Here is an 18,256-nt window from a genome sequence, read left to right on the forward strand (position 1 = left end):
TTTAACTGTATAGTTGTTAGTTTCTGATTTCAATCTCTTTTCACCTAACAAAACCCATATTTGTCAGATATTTTTTTTATAAATGGCCACCAAATCTGAGGCCTCTACGATTCTAAATCTGATCAGACCCCCTTTGTGAATGTGTGTGTGTGTGTGTGTGTGTGTGTGTTAAATAAAAATGGTTAATTTATCACTTCATTGTATAGGCCAACTACCTGGGAACATACAGTCCAAATTTGGTGATCATTACTTCCAAAGATATATGTGACAAAGCAAATAATGTTCTTGCAGAATCCGAAATTTTCACAAGATCCGGTTTTGGGGAGGATTCAAATACCATCCAAAAAACTAGTTGTGCAGTAAAATATTTTTCTACAACAATCCATTTCATAAACTAGACATATCAAAGATATAAAAAAACATGATTGGGTGGAGGTATCTCAAAAACTAGGCCATTTGGCCCTGGACTAATAGGGTATATTTGTCCATTCTATTGGCTCCGTTCTATTTTGAAGACTTGTGCTGGCTACAAAAGTCTAATTTAAGGCTCTCACAAATAAATAGTATGGCTATATTGTATATATTGTACATTTTCTGAATCATCAGAGTGCCTTGAGTATTGAAGTTGTTGAGTTTTGTGTCCCTGGTGTTCTTTCAAGCCACAGGGATAAAAGACAGCATACAGTTTAGGCGGAAATTGTGAGAAAATGTGTGTTATTTCTGGTTTAAAGAAGTCATGTGACGTCTGTGTTTGTCAGACAGATTCAGCACTGGGCTTAAATGAAAGCCTAAAAGGTCCCCTTCCAATGATACCAAGCACCATATTATAGAATATTGACAATATCCCTACCATGAGCATAAACAAGATATACACCAGATTTAAAAAACGGAATTTATCTTAGGGGGTTAGTAACTTCATGAGCTGAAAAAAGTGATTTCGCTACCACCCCTGCACTGCTATCGTGATTTTTCTAGTACTAGGGGTGTATACCTTGCCAAAAAACAATGATAGCATTTGTCCCCCCGATGATACTGATCAACCCCCCTGGCTCATGGACTATCATGCCAATATCCAGATTTTTACATTCGTTTTTGTTTTTTTATTCCAATAAAAATTAATGTTCTTAGCAACGTGATCGATTGTTTCATTTTTTTCTCAGTAATTGTTGTAACATTATAAACCAGCTGTGGTTAGATGTAGCCTATTATTATTATTATTATTATTATTATTATTATTATTATTAGGCCCTATTTGTTTTTGTTTACGGACTTGCAGAACAACCTTTGCTGAAGTGAGGTTAGTGCCAGAGCTAATATTGCCAGGCAACAGTTCCTATTTCAAATGTAAATAATAATAGAATGCGGCATTACACAGTAACGAGTGAAGCAAACATTTATTTCACCTGTTTATTGGAGCTCCGCAGAGACACACTAGAGAGACAGCTGGCTAGCTAATTAATCAGTGGTAAGACATGCGACTTGAAGACTAGCTATCCATACACAGAAAAGGAAGGACATCTCATTCCTGCATATAGATAGCACAGTTCTGGTTGCTAACTGATTAGCAAAGTTATTTATTGTTAAAAGTGTCAAACTGACAATTGATCAACATGGCAGGTAGGCTATGTCGCAATCAAATATAAAATACATATAGTAAGTTAAAGGGAAACTTGGCAGGATTTCCCCCTCTGCTGGAGAAATTGTGCATTATGCTATTTCAAACTGTGGGAAAAGGTAACGATAAAGCACATGGATTTGTTTACAAGCTAGCGAACGGTTAGCATAAGTTTGGCAGAACTAGAGTTCTATGTGGATGTTACAAGGTAAGAAACACGATTTAAAACGAGTTCATTGTTTCTCACTTCTCTTTCCGGGACGGTAGTCTCAATGTTGCAAGGTTGGTTTTCCGCCTGGGGACGCTAGGCGTAGTGGGGAAAGTCACCATTTTCACCGGAACAGGTCATTTAACCATCCAAATGATTTCTAAACAGGTTTATTACGTTGAAATAGTTGCCAAGTTACCCTTTAAGCCAAACGTTAGAGATAGCAAACCAACTGCCATGCCATCATATACCGTTAAGTTTCTTAATTGCCAATCATGATAAACATTTGTCCTAGTTAGCTAACATTAACAGTTATTATATCGATATTGTTAACATGTGTCTAGTGTTAGCATAGTTTTCTGGTGCACCTTGCATACTTGCTAACAAGTGACAAGTTGATATGTCCGTTTATGGTCTCGCTATGGACTGGTAATTATTATTTTGGTGCCGAAGTAACGTTAACGCTCATTTGCCTTGAATAAGCTGGCATTACTCCCTGGTAGGTTGGATAGTATATAATACTAATAGGCTAATTAGCTGATGTGATGGTAGTATAATAGGCATGTTATTAATCATGTTGTTAACTACCCTACTGCACAACAGACTAGGCTACTCTGTCCCACCCATAGTGTTCTACTTATTTATTTACAAAGGTACATACTCTATACTTATACATAGCTTTATCCTACTGCTCTTTATACTATTCTTACTGCTCTGTTTTTATTCCTTATATGTTAGTGAGTGTTGTAGGCTACTTTGAGAGCAACTAGATTAACGGGAGTCAAATTGCTTGTTTGTTTATGCAAACCTGGCCAATAAGCTTTTTTCTGATTATGATTACAACAGAAAATCTAACTGATTTGAATTATGTTAGGCAGTTAGCTTTTACAAGTCCTCTTGGATTTTCTCCTGCAATGCCAGAAAATGTGTTGAAGAATGTGAGCATTAAGACCATATTTTCTCTGTTTTTATTTCCACAGATTAATTTGAAATTCCAATAAAGCTGATTATGATGAGTCAACAGAACGTCAAGGGTAGACCACTTACAGATAAAAGAAATGTGCTAGGTGTTTTTACAAAACACTACAAATCTCAAAATATGACCCTTGTACCTACTAACAATGCTACTGCTTGCTGCTCGTCTTGTAGTCATGCAGATGGACCAGGCCGACCAATGCACAGTAATGTAGTGTCTTCCAAGGGGAAACGGCTAAAGACTCGTAAGGAAAGAGACCATAAAAGGCAGGGATGTGGTGGGCAAAAACATAAATCTCACTCTCGTACTAAGCAGAGCTGCAGAGGAAAGGAGCAATGTCAAGGATCCTATCAACCACAATCTCACTCGCACAATTGTGAGAAATTTGCAAAAGCGTTTGGCCCTAAGGAGCCTTCTTTTATCACAGAGCGCCGTCTCCTTGGGCACCAAGGCTTGTTCAATCATGAAGTGAAGTCATTTGACATTGAACGTCTACTGAGTGAAGAAAGGAGAGCAGAAAGATCAAAAAAGCAAGTGATCCATACAAAGAAAAGTCTTTTTTCACCCACTCCATCTCTCACACAAAATTCAGGTGATGAAAAGAAATGCCCCCCAAGCTGTAAAGATGAAGTGTCCGGCAAGTGCAGCAGACAGGGAGTTTCACCTGAGACTGAGAGTCAAACATGTTTACAAAGTTATGATGGAGGAGACAGTGATACAAACAAACAGGGATCAGGACCCTTGCCTTGCCAGAGAAAAACCGATGGTATGGATCTGTCACCATCTGAAAGCAATTCCGTCATCGTTCTGTCTTCAACTCCCAAAAGCACTGTGTCAAATAATGTGCCACAGTCAACTCCAAGGATTTCATTGGAAGAGCACAACTCCCCAAAGGTGCAGTGTGCAGGGAGTCCCATTCAGACAGTGTTTTCTAACACAAATGCTCAGCATTCAGAGTGCACACCTACACACATAAAACCCCCAGTACCTTACCCTAAGGAGCAAAAGCCCAGTAACCCCCCCGAATCACCTGCAGCTAAAGATGTTACCAGTGCTAGTCTGGATCAGACGGGTAAGAGTGGCATTGAGAGGGCACAGGTGGAGGCAAAAATAGCCAGGCACCTAATTAGTGTTGTTGCTGACCGCCTATGCCAGTCTCTGGATCGTCCACTATTGCTGCGCCACCATCTGTTGGCAGAGAGCAGGGCCACCCTTCTGCATGTACTGCAGGAAAGGCATGGAGCTGTGCTCCAGCAGAATCTGCTGAAGCTACACACAGTGCTAGGTCTTGGACAGAGTCAGGTGGACAGCGGACGTGGCACTGGGGTGCACAATAAAACCCCGAAGGACAAATGGACAGGTATCAAATACTAAAATACACAGTGGCTGCACATTTTATATGAATAACAGAGATGTACACACCTTTGGGAGTAAGATGTCATGCATATTACAGTTAATCCAAGCATTTTACCACATGGGAGAGACCTCAGTACTTGTACTAGGCAATTGGCATATCAAATGTATATGTTGGCTAATAATATGATTGAGGTTTATTAGAGTTGTTGCTGTGGTATACTGCGGTATTTGCTCTGTCTCTCTGTTCCTGTCAATAAGATATCTCCTCTTCTCCTCTGTGTAGCAACCGTTAATGACGTGCATGACAGTGACTCAGGGCCAAACACTGGGCCGCAGTCATGGCTGGGCTCTCAGCAGAGGCCCACCAACAAAACGGAGGAGGAAGCAGAAGTGTCCCCAGAAACGGACGCCACCCAGTCCTTCGCCTCCACAGGGACTTCTCAGTGAAGGCACTGGCCAGAGGAACTCACAGGTGAATATGCCTCCTCAAATTGCTCAGATTTTTGTCAGTAGTGTGAAAATAGTTTATTAATAAAATAGTTACTACGCTAACTAGTACATTTGAATTTGGGGGATTAGGAGAAGCTTTGAGAGGGGGTGACATTTTTTGTGTGTGTGTTATTATTATTATTATTATTAGTAGTAGTAGTAGTAGTAATAGTATTCAGGGACAGACTGGCAGCAATAGCAATTCTTGTCCAGCGGCCCCTATTGGCTATGTCAAATTTGACACACTAACCGATCCATTAAACATTAAGTCGGCTATGATAAGTAGGCTATTGTTAGTGTTATGATGTAGGCAGATGAACATCAGACACCGTCTGATGACCGTTTTGGCTCCCAGGTGCTGGTGATGAAAAAGATGAAAAAAATGGAGATCATGGCACACTGGTCTGAGAGTGAACCTGAAGAAGCTGATGGCAAAACGAGTCGGTCGCTCCTACTATACAATTAAAAATATGAGACCAGTGTGCGGTGATCTACATTTTAAAAAAATCATTCTTTAAGAGTTAACCTCCCCATACTTCAGTACTCAGAAAAGAAAAATTCACCATGGGTCACTACAGAGTCGATTTCCTCTAACCTTTCCCTGTCTATTCATTTGCTTGATATGTATCTTGGAGCCTATCAGACACATTATGTCTATCTTAAATGATTATGAAACATGGCTATGTTGTATGCTATGGGCTATGTTGTATCATTAAATTCAGAATCAATATTCTATTAGGCAAATATATGATGTATAATGCAACACATTTGAAGCCTGATCATATGCATTGATTGATGTGTTGTGCTATGTTTGACTTAAAGGTTGTATCAGCGATAGCGGGGTAACGTCACTTCTGTTGATGTTCAAACAAAACAGAGAGCTAGCTACTCCCTCCCCCTCCCTCCCGTGCAAATGAAACTTTCCTAAACGCGCATCTTGTCGGTTATTGGTTGAAACCCTTTATTTTGCCTTTGAGTGGTTGCCAACACTTGTTCGTAGCAATTTTTGCTACGCGTTTTTTTGACGACCTGCTTATGGGGCAGGCAGCTAGCAGATCATTAGGATAGATTAGATAAAAGTACTCATTTATGTTTGGGCCTTTTTTGGGCCTGAAATCGCTGATACAACCTTTAAAAGCAACATACAATAGTGCCCCAGACAGTTTGTTGTGACACACATTGTAGTAATGAGACTATTTGACATTAGGCCTGCAAAGACCATGCAGACAGTTCATTGTGGGGAAAAATAGAGGAAACTTGCAGCCCATGGTGCAGAAAAATGCAGCCCATGGTGCTAGGACGCATCAGAATGTGAGCAGATAGCTGGTAGTTCATTGACTTAGTTTACAGCACCTAGCACAGCACTTCACTTGCTCCCAGCTCTTATTCTGATGCATCATTCTAGCGCTCCTTTCCCAGGGCTGGATACTTTTCAGTTCTAATTCAGCTGCAATGTCAATACTCTCATTGGTACTATTGCATGACACACACACACACACATCAGTCGTGTCACTGCATCTGTAGAATATTATCTGTCTTGGAATAAACGGGAAAATGATTACCAGTCCACGCGTCTTATTATGACTGCCGTGCAGTGCCAAGGTTTAGACCGATGTTTTTTGTCTTCTGGGATTTTTTTTTTTTCTTCAGTGATTTTTTGTCAACAATTCCCGGGACACTGAAAGACTGGGGTGCACGAAACTTGCTGGCATGTAGCCCCACAAGGATGAACCATTGTTTTTCTTTTTGATCCATCGCCCCCGCGCCGGACTGGACCCCCCGAAAGGAGGGTAGGGCGGACACAGTTTTCTATCAATATCTCGAACCGTAGGGCCTAGGAGGACCACATTTTTTAGGATTGGTCAACCCATCCCAGTTAAAAATGAAAAAGCAAAAATGAGGTGTTGTAATCGCAGGTACTGTATCTCTTGTTGAAAGGGTCAAAACTGCACAAAACTGGAGGTGTAGGATCATTTTGACACCCTCTGTCTGAATGCATGCCAAGTTTTGTGGAATCCTGTTCATGGGGGGCCATACAATACTGTAAATTAATTTATGTGTACATTTAGTGACTGTACACTAACTGGCCTGTAGATGGCCGGACACAGTTTTCTATAAATGTAATTCGCCAAGTGTGTAGTCATTGGTAGATATATACTGAGCAGGAGAAAGACAGCAGTATTCGGACATTGTGTGCTTTTCTTTTCTTAGGCTTTGCCTTGGACTCTAAACATGGGAAACAAGCAACAGGTCCTTATGGAACCAGCAAATCCAACCTCTGACCGATTTTCACTGGGTCTCCAAACAACTGAAACTTTCCCAACTGATGGTGATGACACATTCTCCTCAAAATGGGGACCCCATCCTGGACTGCCCCACAGTTGGAACAAGCAAATTAATCAGGAAGAGATCCGTCCCCAAACCATGAGTGACTCGTATGAGAAATGGAGGCATGACCCAGATTTGAGCTTTCTCTGCCAAACAGAAAATCAGGGACAACACCAGCAGTCTTACTCCAGTTACAGAGCCATGCCACAAGATGGCGCTCTCAGAGAACCTTGGCACTTGTCAGAGCATCATCCGTTTGACTTCCAAAGGCACCCTGCGAGTGCTTGCTTTCCTGACACTGCCCACACTTCTCTGAAGAAGCTCCAGCTCCAACCCTACTACCGCTTTCACAATCCACTCAACTCAGCCATCTCATCCGTCACATCCTACAGGCCAGATATGAACTTTTATCCCCCTTCAGAGCTTCTGGACATGGCTTTGTCTCCACGGAAGCCTCCCTCTGCAAGTCCAGAAGGCTGGTCTTACCCTCGGATGAGGTTATACTGACCTAAACTAATCTACCAGAATTTGATCAAGATAGCAAACCCAGTCCCATATTTTTGAGGTGTGAAAATATGACCTGGACCAGACATAGTGTCGTAACAAAAATGATTGATCTCACTTCTCTATATTTTAGTATTATATGTAATAATAATTAATATCAGTCTACCTCCTCATAAAGACTCAGATTGTTTTTCACAAATGTTTTGTTTGTAAACATTTCAGTTTCTAAATGTACAAAAATCTGAACAAAAAATAAATGATTTACAGTAAGGATTTTTGAATCATTCATCATATTCATCATATTGATCATTTATAGTGCATAACAATAAAATCTCACAATGTTTTTTTTAATTTCTGGGATTTTCTTGCACAAATCATATCATCTTCAAAATCTGTTTTCATATTATACACATACATATATTTGTACACTACCGTTCAAAAGTTTGGAGTCACTTAGAAATGTCCTTGTTTTCATCATTAATATTGTAAATTACTGTTGTAGAAAGAAATGGCTGATCTTTAATGCAATATCTACATTGCCCATTATCAGCAACCATTCATCCAATGTTCCACAGGCACATTCTGTTGATGTATAGTGCCACCTAGTTAAAAATGAAAAAGCAAAAATGAGGTGTTGTAATTGCAGGTATCTCTGTCTGACAGGGTCAAAACTGGAGGCGTAGGGTAATTCTGACACCCTCTGAATGCATGCCAAGTTTTGTGGAATTCTGTTCATGGGAGGGCCATACAGTAAATTAATTTATGTGTAAATTTAGTGACTGTACACCAACTGGCCTGTAAATGGCTGAACACAGTTTTCTGTGAATATCTCGACAACCGTAGGGCCTAGGATGACCAATTTTGGATGTTGGCTCCAGGGGCCGTGTCAACCTATCCCCAGTCCATTCATTTGATGTACTGTATAGCCACTCATTTGATGTTAAACATGAAAAAGCAAAAACGAGGCATTGTAATCAGGTATCTTCGGCTGACAGGTTCAAACCTTAACAGAATTTGAAGTGTAGGATCATTATGACACCCTGTACACTGTACAATATGCATGCACACACATGCACACTCATGAACACACACAAAGACACACATAAAAATATGTGCACACACATGCAGGCACACACACACACACACACACACACTTAAACACACACACACACAAATACACATAAACGCACAAACTCACAAGCATACACACACACAGGCACACACACAAGCACACACAATAAACACAATCACGTACATATACGCATGCATAAACACACCCACACACATACACATAAACAGGTTGGCCCCCGGGGACCAAACAAAAACTTTGTGAAAATGTGAACTTCTGGCAGAGGCAGAGCAGAACGCTCTTAAGAAGGCAGGGCCTTGTTGAATATTCACTGATTTTATGCAAATATCACCAGTTAACATGATAACCAGCCAAACTGGCACACCGTACTTGTTGGAATGAGACCTCATAGGCAGGGGCGCAGGAGATATTTTGAAAGTGAGGGGGACCAAATTGTGAACACAAACCCATAGTGAGATCAGATTTCCAGATATCGGATCGCCACCTCTGGCCCACTTTCGACCATCATATTTTAAACTTGCCAGAATATTAAGATAATACCATTGATTGTTTTCAAAATATTTTTTGATAAAAATGGGAAAACTGTGAGATGAGCACAACGCCAGATCTGCCCTCAGTCCAGCTTCTTGCTATGTGCAATTCTACTTTTATTTATTTATTTTAGATTTATTTCACACTACTTGGGCCAATGGTAGAATACTGGTCACTACTTGGGCCAATGGTAGAAAAAAGCAACATGATATGTTGAATCATCATGCCTATGATCCAAACATAGACTACATGATCAAATAGCTTAGTTAGGCCTACTTAAATTGTCTGGTATAAACCAAATTAACTCTCCACTGTGTGTTTGCAGTTAATATTTATGCAACGTTAGAACTTAACAAGTGTTGGCTTAACAATTTACTAGTCCAGAACACACAGAAAATTGCAACAGAAAGTTGCCTTTATAATCAACTATTTGTTCCAACAGCATTTAAACAAAGCTTTTATAAAATGTAAAAAACAAATGACATAAGAAGTAAAATAAAAAATTGTTACTGTAGTAACTGTATCACATTATCCCAAGCTTCTAAGAGCTGCCCACGTCTGTGACAGGCAGACGTGACACCGATAAATTCTCAGCTTGTTTATACCCCACACTGAACGGATAAGAATGCTAGGCCCATCACTCAGGCCTAGTCCACACATACCAAACCGATCTTGTTTTCCTCTGTCTTCCCTGGAACCGTATCAAGAATATTTGCGTCCAAACGGATCCATCTCAACACGACTCAACACGTTACTTCATACCCCAGGCCTATAGGTGGCACTGTTTCTTTACAGAAATTGACCAAAACTTGTGCTTTACAAACAGACAGAATAGGCTACGACGAAATGGCTAGTGCAAGGAAACCAGAATTGTTTGTGTGGACTGATGGTGAACTGTCAACTGTAAAACTAATAAACTTTATTTTACTGTTTGTGAAGGGTGCAGTCCCCCTTTAGGCCTACTAATCTAATCACCTTTTACTTTCTTTGGTTGTAGGATAGTCCGTGATTCACATTAGTTTTGGCTATCACCGCAATTAGGCTACTAAACGCAAGGCTTACCCAAGTTCTAGGCTATTCTGTCTCCACATTTATAATATTGCTATAAAACCTTTGTTAGTAACAGTCAATACTTTTGCCTGCATCAAATCGCGCATTTGCATTCAGTGTGCTACCATCGGCTTAACGTGAGTTCTAAGCGTCTTTGTATGCTTATATCTGATTTCACTCAACTGTGAATGCATGTATATATGTTGTAAGACATGTAAAATAAATGAATGACACTGGCACTAAAATAAATAAATGACACTGGCACTTTCCTAATAACTTAAGTTCTCTCGCCACTGACCGTGTAGCTAGAATTAAAAAACACAGGAAAAACAGTGTTCAGCAAGTCTAAACTTGCGCAGCACCAGTTGTGATATTTATCTTACGGAGTGTAATCGTAAATGTCATGTATGAAAACCAATACTGCAAGTCCAGGGACCAGGTGACATTCGAAAAAAGGATGTGCGGTTTCGCTGTTCAAACAAATTCAAACGGGCACGGTTTCAGATTTTTCCACTTGGGACCAGGTTTAAAAAAAAAGTGCGGTTTTGCGCTTACAGGATTCGTTTGGACGCCGCCAAGACGAAGCAAAACCTCTGCGTTTAACCTAAAAAGCGTCTCCGTGTGGACAGGCCCCAGTCTGGGGTGTGGTATCCAACTCTCTGGGATTTATGCACCAAGGTAACTGAAGTATCCAATTTGTGTCTTGATATTATGTTTGAAATAAATGTCTTAGAACAAAAACGTTGATAGACTTGTATTTTATAGTTAGGCTAGTGAAAACGAGTTGATAAGTAGGCTAGTTGAGTTTGTTATCAATGAACAGCTAATGCCATGTTGAGCAGGAGGAGTTGAGCACTAGGCTACCATAAATCCTCAAATTATGCCCGGGATTGATTCTATTTATAGCAGGACAAATAAAGGCAGGTTCCCATATACAAGACGGGGTAACAATTGCCTACTATACCAATTATTGCCATCAGTCCACTAGAAGACATTGTTTCGATTTAAGTCAATGAAATAACACCTCTTATTAATATTTTATTATATGTTGTATTGTATTGTATTATGTTGGTTGGATTAGTAGCCTACGGTTAGCAAAGAAAAGTCGTCTTTCTACCATGGGTCTCCAACACACGTTCTCAAGCTCATTCTCTTGCTGTCCCTTTCGAGCTAATTGCCAGAGGCTGAAGCCTACTACATTTAAACACAATTGTTGCGACTCAAGGCATTCCAGCCTACGAAATTAAAAAAAAAAAGTAGGCTACTAAATCATGCATAATTAAACAATAACTCAATTTAGGCTACTTGGCTACGCATTACGGTTTCCATTACAGCACAACCCCTATTCAATGTCTTGCTATAAACAGCAGTGGAAATCCTGACACTTTTTCAACTGCATGAAACTTAACAGTTAACCATCAAATATCTCCCAGATTTCAGTGCCCATCAGTCCCAACATTTAGCAATATAATCAAACAGTCCAAAAGTAAATTAAATCCCAAACCAAACCGAAAATGCTTTTGATAGCCTACCGGTATGCCGCTCCAAATGAAACGCATGTCTAAATGCAGGTTAGAAATATTTTACAAAGCCTGCCTCGAATACCAGCCTGCCTCAAATAAAGATGATGATGATGAATGATTTATGCTAAGCAAGTAGCCTGGATTATTTTATGATTGTTAGTAGACAAACTGGCTTCAGATATCAGATATCCTTACAGAGTAGAATATGAGATTGATGCTGTTAATGGGGAGTTTACATAGTTACATCCTATAGGTTGTAGATGGCTGTGGTTAGTGTGGGTGATGCTGTACTGCGGGGACATATCCCACATCCCCATGCCTCCTGCCTCTGCTCAGCCAACTAGTCACAAGTCATGTATGCTGCAGTGTTGTTTGATCATATACAGCTATTTTTCCTCTTAAAATGTACCATACACTTAAAATACCCTACCCATGTCAGTTTTTTAGCTACTTCCTTCTTGAGGATGTTTTTAATCATATCATTATTCATCATTGTTGAAGACAACTGGATGTGAATATCTTTTCTCTCTAATTTTCTCTTCCTACCCAGAACATCTGGGGTGGCCACATGAATCCTGCTGGCGGGCCTGATCTGGCCCCCGGGCCTTATGTCCAGGTTATGCTATTGAATTTCATAACTGGATAATAACTCCACATACCACAATTTTTAATATTTGTTGCACGTTATGTATTTATTCAGAGCATACTATATTTATATTTATTCAGCGTATACCAGTTTTTATTATGCCATTGTCGTATTTATCCAGCCACACATCCACAAATGTGGATGTTGAACTTTGATCTCGCTGCCAACTAAAGTCTCCATAACACCACAGTTCGAATTATGGGAGTGATTGGTAAGGACCTGGTGCCCTCCAAATGGGATGTTTTTGGGGGGATTGCAACATTCCATATATTATGCTTGCTCTGTTAAGGTATTTCTGTTCCTCCCAAATGGTGTTAAAATAGTGGGGTTTAACAGTTAGAATTTCTCGTGGGAGAACCCTGGACCCTAACTGATAGCCTATCAATCTTCACCCACTCTCAGAAAATACTTCCAACGTCCCTGCCGTGTAATGCCCCCCAGCGTAGCTTTTGTAAATGGTAATGAAAGATTCAGATTTAGGCCATTTTTCGGTTATCTTAGAATTGTAGAAGACCAAATGCGTGTATGTGAAAAATATGTTTTGCTCACACATCATCTTAGTATTTAGAATGTACAAAATGTTTTGGGATATATTAAAATCATTCTGGATTATTTATAAATTAATCAAATAATCATAGTTCATTTTGTGTCTTCATATAACACAGCTTTATGTTGCTATTTGCTCTTTAGATTACAGTAATAACTGCAGACTTTAATGTCATGGCTGTAGATGTACCGGTATATGATTTTGCAGAATAGTACTGGCACCACAGGAGTGACGCATGTTGGTATGTTCCTGTTTCTATAGTTAGTTATGAAAGCGGGCATATCCTTAATTGAATTTCACTTCTTAGCAATTTCACTCTTCCACTTTCTTCTCTGTTAGGACAAATGCGTCAGCCAAATAGGCTACTAGATTATAACCATAACCGTCACTTCTCACTGAAACAAACAGAGCACAACAACTTTGTGTAAGAACATAGCTCAAAACTGACAGTTTTTTTAACAGATTAGCCCAGAGCTAGAACAAGCTTGAACTGGATCAGGGAGAGATCTACCTCTCTACAGTAAGTCAATAGCGATGTGTGCTAGAACTGGAGGCAAACATAATATCAGAGATGGCACAAGCATTTTTTCCAGTTTCAGATCCATGCTACAAGTTACCATTCTCAGAGAACCTCTCAGGATAGATTCTCAGTATATCAACAGTTTGACATGACATCCTACAGACCAGACATGAACTTTTACCCCCCTTTGAAGCTTCTGGACATGACTTGGTCTCCACCAAAGCCTCCCTCTGAAAGAAGCCTGGTGGTCCCCTCAGATGAGGCTGCACTGACCTACACAAATCTTCTATTATTTGACCTGGACACCAAGCCCAGTCTGTATCTATTTGAGGTGTGAAAAATATGATCTGAAACATTTCAATTATGTTTATATAGTGCTGTTTAAAGAAATTATCAATATTTATCAATCTCAATTGTCTGCATTTCTCCATATGTTGTGGTTATAAATAAATTCAGTTGGCCTCAACATGTAAAAAGATTGTTTTTCATATTGAATGGATTTATTTACAGTTAAATCAAATCTGAGCAAAGAAAGATAGATTTACAGTAAAGAATTGTGCACACTTTGATTGATTGACCTCAAAATATTCAATCAAAATATTTCAAAATGTCTAAATATTTTGTGGATTCTTCTCAAAGCATCACATTATCAAATTGATCAGTTACCATTATTGCAAGAGAAAAGTAAGGAGTGGCATCTTATGATGAACTTGTTTAAAGTCACAATTTTAAACAAACATTACAGTGTGGATAACTAAAAGAAAGAAAGATAAGCAAAAACAAAGAAGCTTGATCTGAAAATAACCTTGTAACCACTCTCTGTCACATATTGTTATGTACATATAGTCATGGTTATTTCATGATACTTTTATGCATCATTAGTAATGTCACAATAGAGAACACATTCATGGCAGAAACTCTTCACAAAAGAATAAAATTCCTCCCGTTATCTGTCTGCGGCTGATTCACTCGAAGCTCTTCACCTAGCGTGTCCTCTTCCCCAGCACGTTCCTTCACATCGGCCAGGCCTCTACTGCCACTGCTCCTCAGAGCCCTCCTCAGTTGGACCCAGAAGAGCTCTTGGGCCTGGGCTGGGTCAGCGCAGTCGGATCCGGGCCACTGGAGGTAGGTCTTTTTCAGCATGACCTTCCGCATGCGGTGGTAGGCTGAGATCTGCCTCTCAGGGATGTGCTCCAGGAAGACCAGCACAAGCACGTCGCGGAGCTCGTGGAAGAGGAGGTGGCTGGCCAGCTGGATCTCCAGGGAGCACCACTCGCTGCGCAAGAAGTGCTGGCTCACCACGCACACGGTCTTGCGGCTTTTGTACACGGCCGACACAATGTTGTCCACGATGTAGCGGCCGGGCTCAAAGTCGCGGTGATGGAGGCAGAGTCGGAGAGGCGAGCTGTTGCCCTCCAGGTTCGGCACCAGCTTCTTTAGCACCCACTCTTCGTCTGCTGAATTGTAGGAGATGAAGGCGTCATATTTGCACTCCTCTTCCGCATCACGCAGCCGACGCCATTGTTCCCCAAACCATGACCGAAAGACATAATAGCTGTACTTCAGCTTCCAGTAAAGTTTAACATAAAGAAGAGGTAATATTGTCAGTAGAAACACCACATTACTTGTTGAGGCAAAGAGGTAAACTCCAATGTCCAGATAACACACCTTGGTGTCAAAATTGTAAAAACTTGAATTAGACAGATCAGGGCATCTCATGCTATACAAGTAGACTATCTGCACTCTCTGATTGGTGTTGGTCCAGTTCTGGAGCTCACTGTTGTGGCAGGTGCAGCTGAGTGGGGTATTCCTCAGATCAAGGTATGTCAGATTGGGAAGTTTCTCAAAAACAACAGGATCTACTGTTGTCATGGCATTGCGATTCAATTGTAATCTATGCAGTGATGTTAGATTCCAAAACACATGCTCTGAAATGGAACCGATACCCATGTTTTCTGCTTGTAAAATTTTCAATTTCTGCAAGTTTTTGAAGATTCCTGGCGGTAGCGGTATCACACCAACACATGAGGTGTCCAGATGAAGATACTCTAAATTGGGAAGGTCATCAAAGGTGTCTGATCTAAAACTAGAGATGTGGTTGTTGGTAAGGGAGAGGGACGTTAGAGATATCAGGCCAGAGAAGAAAGCATGAGGCAAAAGCGTTATGCCATATGGCTGCTGTGCATCCAGTTTCAGATCTTCTAGTTTTGAGAAATTAGCAAATGGAGAGGTGGTCTGTTCTTTCATATACCTAATGTTGTTGGACTGCAGGTCTAGAACTCTCAGAGTGGCAGAGAGCTTTGCAAAACTATAAATGTCTATTTTTTTGAGACGATTGCGGTCAAAGTAAATATTTCTGAGGCTTTCGAGTCCAGTGAATGCCCCTTCTCTGAATTGACTGATTTTGTTCCCTCCAAGATCCAGGATATTGAGCCTTTTTAGAGATTGGAAGGTTTCCTTGAAAATCACAGAGATTTGGTTATTGCGCAAGTTGAGTGTTTCCAAGCTGTGCAAATCAATAAAGCTGTCATTGTAGAGATCTGTCAGTAGGTTATTGTCTAGGCGAAGTGTGGTGAGATTTGTAAGATAACGCAGTGCATGATGATCCATAAAGGCGATTGTGTTGATGTTGAGTTTGAGAATCTTTAAACATGGAGTATGCACAAATGCAAATTTGTTGACCTTCAGAATGCGGTTGTAACGAAAGCTCAACTCTGTAGTTAAGTTGAAATGATGTTGAAATGGAAGAGACTGACAGGAGTTTAGTTCTGTTAGAAGATTGTGCTCCACAGTAATCTTCTGTAGCCCATATTGACCCTCAAGAAACTCAAGGCACCCCACTCTCCTCAGAATGTTCCAAGAAAGATCCAAGGAGCCCTTTAGATTAGTACAATTAAAGAAAAGTCTGTCCTGCAAATAGTAAATAATGTTATGCTGGAGCACCATAGATTGTAATTCGGTAGATGAGTTCCTCAGCAACCAGCACAATGTCTTGATCAGTGAGTTGTTTCTTTGGCCTAGATTTAGCCCCGAGAAGTCAACATGTGCAGGATTTAAAGATGGGGCGAGTTTGAGAAGTTCTGGCACAGTCACTTTAGTTAATCGCAGACGGAGAAATTTGATATTACTCAAGTTTAAGCCTTTGAAATGTATTGAGGAAAGATTATTATTAGAAAGATCCAACCTGCAGATTCTGCTGAATAAATCAGGCTGACATCTTAAGTGGCTAAGATTATTGTTATTTAGATACAGAAGCTGAAGTGATGATGGTAGGTTTGCAGAATTCTCAAGAGATGTTAGTCTGTTGTAGCTTAGATCCAGCTTTGTCAGATTTGTCAACCCTTTCACAGACTCAACCACTGCTGAGAAATTAGACAAGGCATTCTTTCGGATTATTAGAGTTTTCAGACAAGTAGATGCATTAAAAATGCTTGGAGGAAGACTCTGCAGCTTGTTATTACTTAACAACAATTCAGTTAGTGCGTAGAGGTTTTTGAAGGTGCATGGATGAAGTCTGGCCAGATTGTTGCTGGAGAGGTTAAGACTTTTCAAATTATTCAGATTATTGAAAACATTCTCAGTTATGTTAGATATGTTGTTAGAATCCAGAGTAAGATGAGTGAGGTTTTGGAGATGAGCAAAAGAGTGTGGAGGGATCTTAGAAAGTGTGTTGTGAGATATGTTAAGAATAGTTGCTGTAGGTGGTAAGTCCTCCACAAAGGCAGTGAGTGACTTTGCATAGCGGTTGATGCACTTGAATTCATTGTGATGGGAAACTTCAATGCAGTTCTTATAGCTGTAACCAAAGATGACTTGGATCAGACAAGATGCTATTGTCAAAGCTGGCCCTAAAAAAATGCTAAGGAATTTGTACTTAATCATGGTAATTAATTAGTTGGTGAGTAATTGAAAAATCTCTGCATAAAAAGAGAAAAGAGTGTATCTTGTGAAAAAAGTTTCAGAAAAGTTCCATTAGTTTGGTTCTCTGTTGTGATATCAGGGTTCAAGATTGTCCTGGATTGAATGGCCAAGTGGGAAGATGTCTTATAATATCACATATTCCCACATTCTCTCAGGCTCCTGAAAGAGAAAAAAAAGTCAAAAAATTAAAATGACGGCTTTTATAAAAATTACCACAAAGAGTTCTAGATGATCTCACACTTTAGTTTAATTTCCATGTATTGCTTAGCCATAAGGCTCTTATCTATCTCATTTCAATGGGAATGTCTATTATTCAGAAACTCTCTGTTGATGGCTCTAGTCAGTGAGGGGTGGTGGATAACTGGTCCTAGTTCACTTCTCTTCACCACTTTTGAGTCATATTGTAATGGTCTCTCAATATATTACTCTGACCGCCACTTTTCTTTTCTTTTTCTTCAGTACATTTGTGTCAACAATTCCCTGGACACTGAAAGACCGGGCTGCATGTAGCCTCACAAGGATGACACGGAACCACCAACTAGTGTCGCGACCACCATGCGCGTGTATAAATGGTTATGCCGCTCCTGTGACGTCACATTGTCGTGCTACAGGTCGGGAATGGCGAGTATGCAGAGGCCCTTACTCTCAACTGGCTCCCTAGTGGCCAGACTTAAATTTAAATCTCTCACTTTGGCCTATAGGACACTAAGGGCCCTATTTTCGCCACCTGGCGCATAGCGGAAAATTAATTATTATTCCAGCGCAGTGTATTCTCATCTTGCACGTCTCTTATTTTGAGCAACACGCCAAGGGATGTGCCAATTAACGACCTTAGAAGGGGTCTGGCACGTTGTCTAAAAATACACTATCTACAGTTAAAACGCTAGAAATGTCCCAACAGGTTATAAGGGGATTAGATTTAAAAAGAGAGACTGAGAGACACTCTTGCACT

The 18,256-nt window shown here is 40.2% G+C and overlaps 2 protein-coding genes across 5 annotated transcripts; one reads left to right on the forward strand and one right to left on the reverse strand.

Moving 5' to 3' along the window:
• Nucleotides 1-1,360: 1,360 nt before the first annotated feature.
• On the forward strand, nt 1,361-7,730 carry si:dkey-250k15.4 (uncharacterized protein DDB_G0284459). 4 transcript variants are annotated; one of them, XM_048261287.1, is made up of 5 exons: nt 1,361-1,465; nt 2,804-2,857; nt 2,973-4,159; nt 4,439-4,627; nt 6,856-7,730. In XM_048261287.1, the coding sequence occupies exons 3-4, from the start codon at nt 2,998-3,000 to the stop codon at nt 4,600-4,602; spliced, it is 1,326 nt and encodes a 441-aa protein (XP_048117244.1). In that variant the 5' UTR covers nt 1,361-1,465; nt 2,804-2,857; nt 2,973-2,997; the 3' UTR covers nt 4,603-4,627; nt 6,856-7,730. The 4 variants fall into 4 exon arrangements, with proteins under 4 accessions (XP_048117244.1, XP_048117241.1, XP_048117242.1 ...); XM_048261284.1 differs by having other exon boundaries at nt 2,804-4,159; XM_048261285.1 differs by having other exon boundaries at nt 1,372-1,617; nt 2,804-4,159.
• A 6,217-nt stretch (nt 7,731-13,947) lies between these two features.
• On the reverse strand, nt 13,948-17,385 carry tlr21 (toll-like receptor 21). The gene has a single exon (XM_048262073.1). The coding sequence runs from the start codon at nt 17,263-17,265 to the stop codon at nt 14,305-14,307; it is 2,961 nt and encodes a 986-aa protein (XP_048118030.1). The 5' UTR covers nt 17,266-17,385; the 3' UTR covers nt 13,948-14,304.
• Between the last annotated feature and the right edge of the window lie 871 nt (nt 17,386-18,256).

Source organism: Alosa alosa, chromosome 13, assembly GCF_017589495.1.
Source record: "Alosa alosa isolate M-15738 ecotype Scorff River chromosome 13, AALO_Geno_1.1, whole genome shotgun sequence".
NCBI classification, from domain to species: Eukaryota; Metazoa; Chordata; class Actinopteri; order Clupeiformes; family Clupeidae; genus Alosa; species Alosa alosa.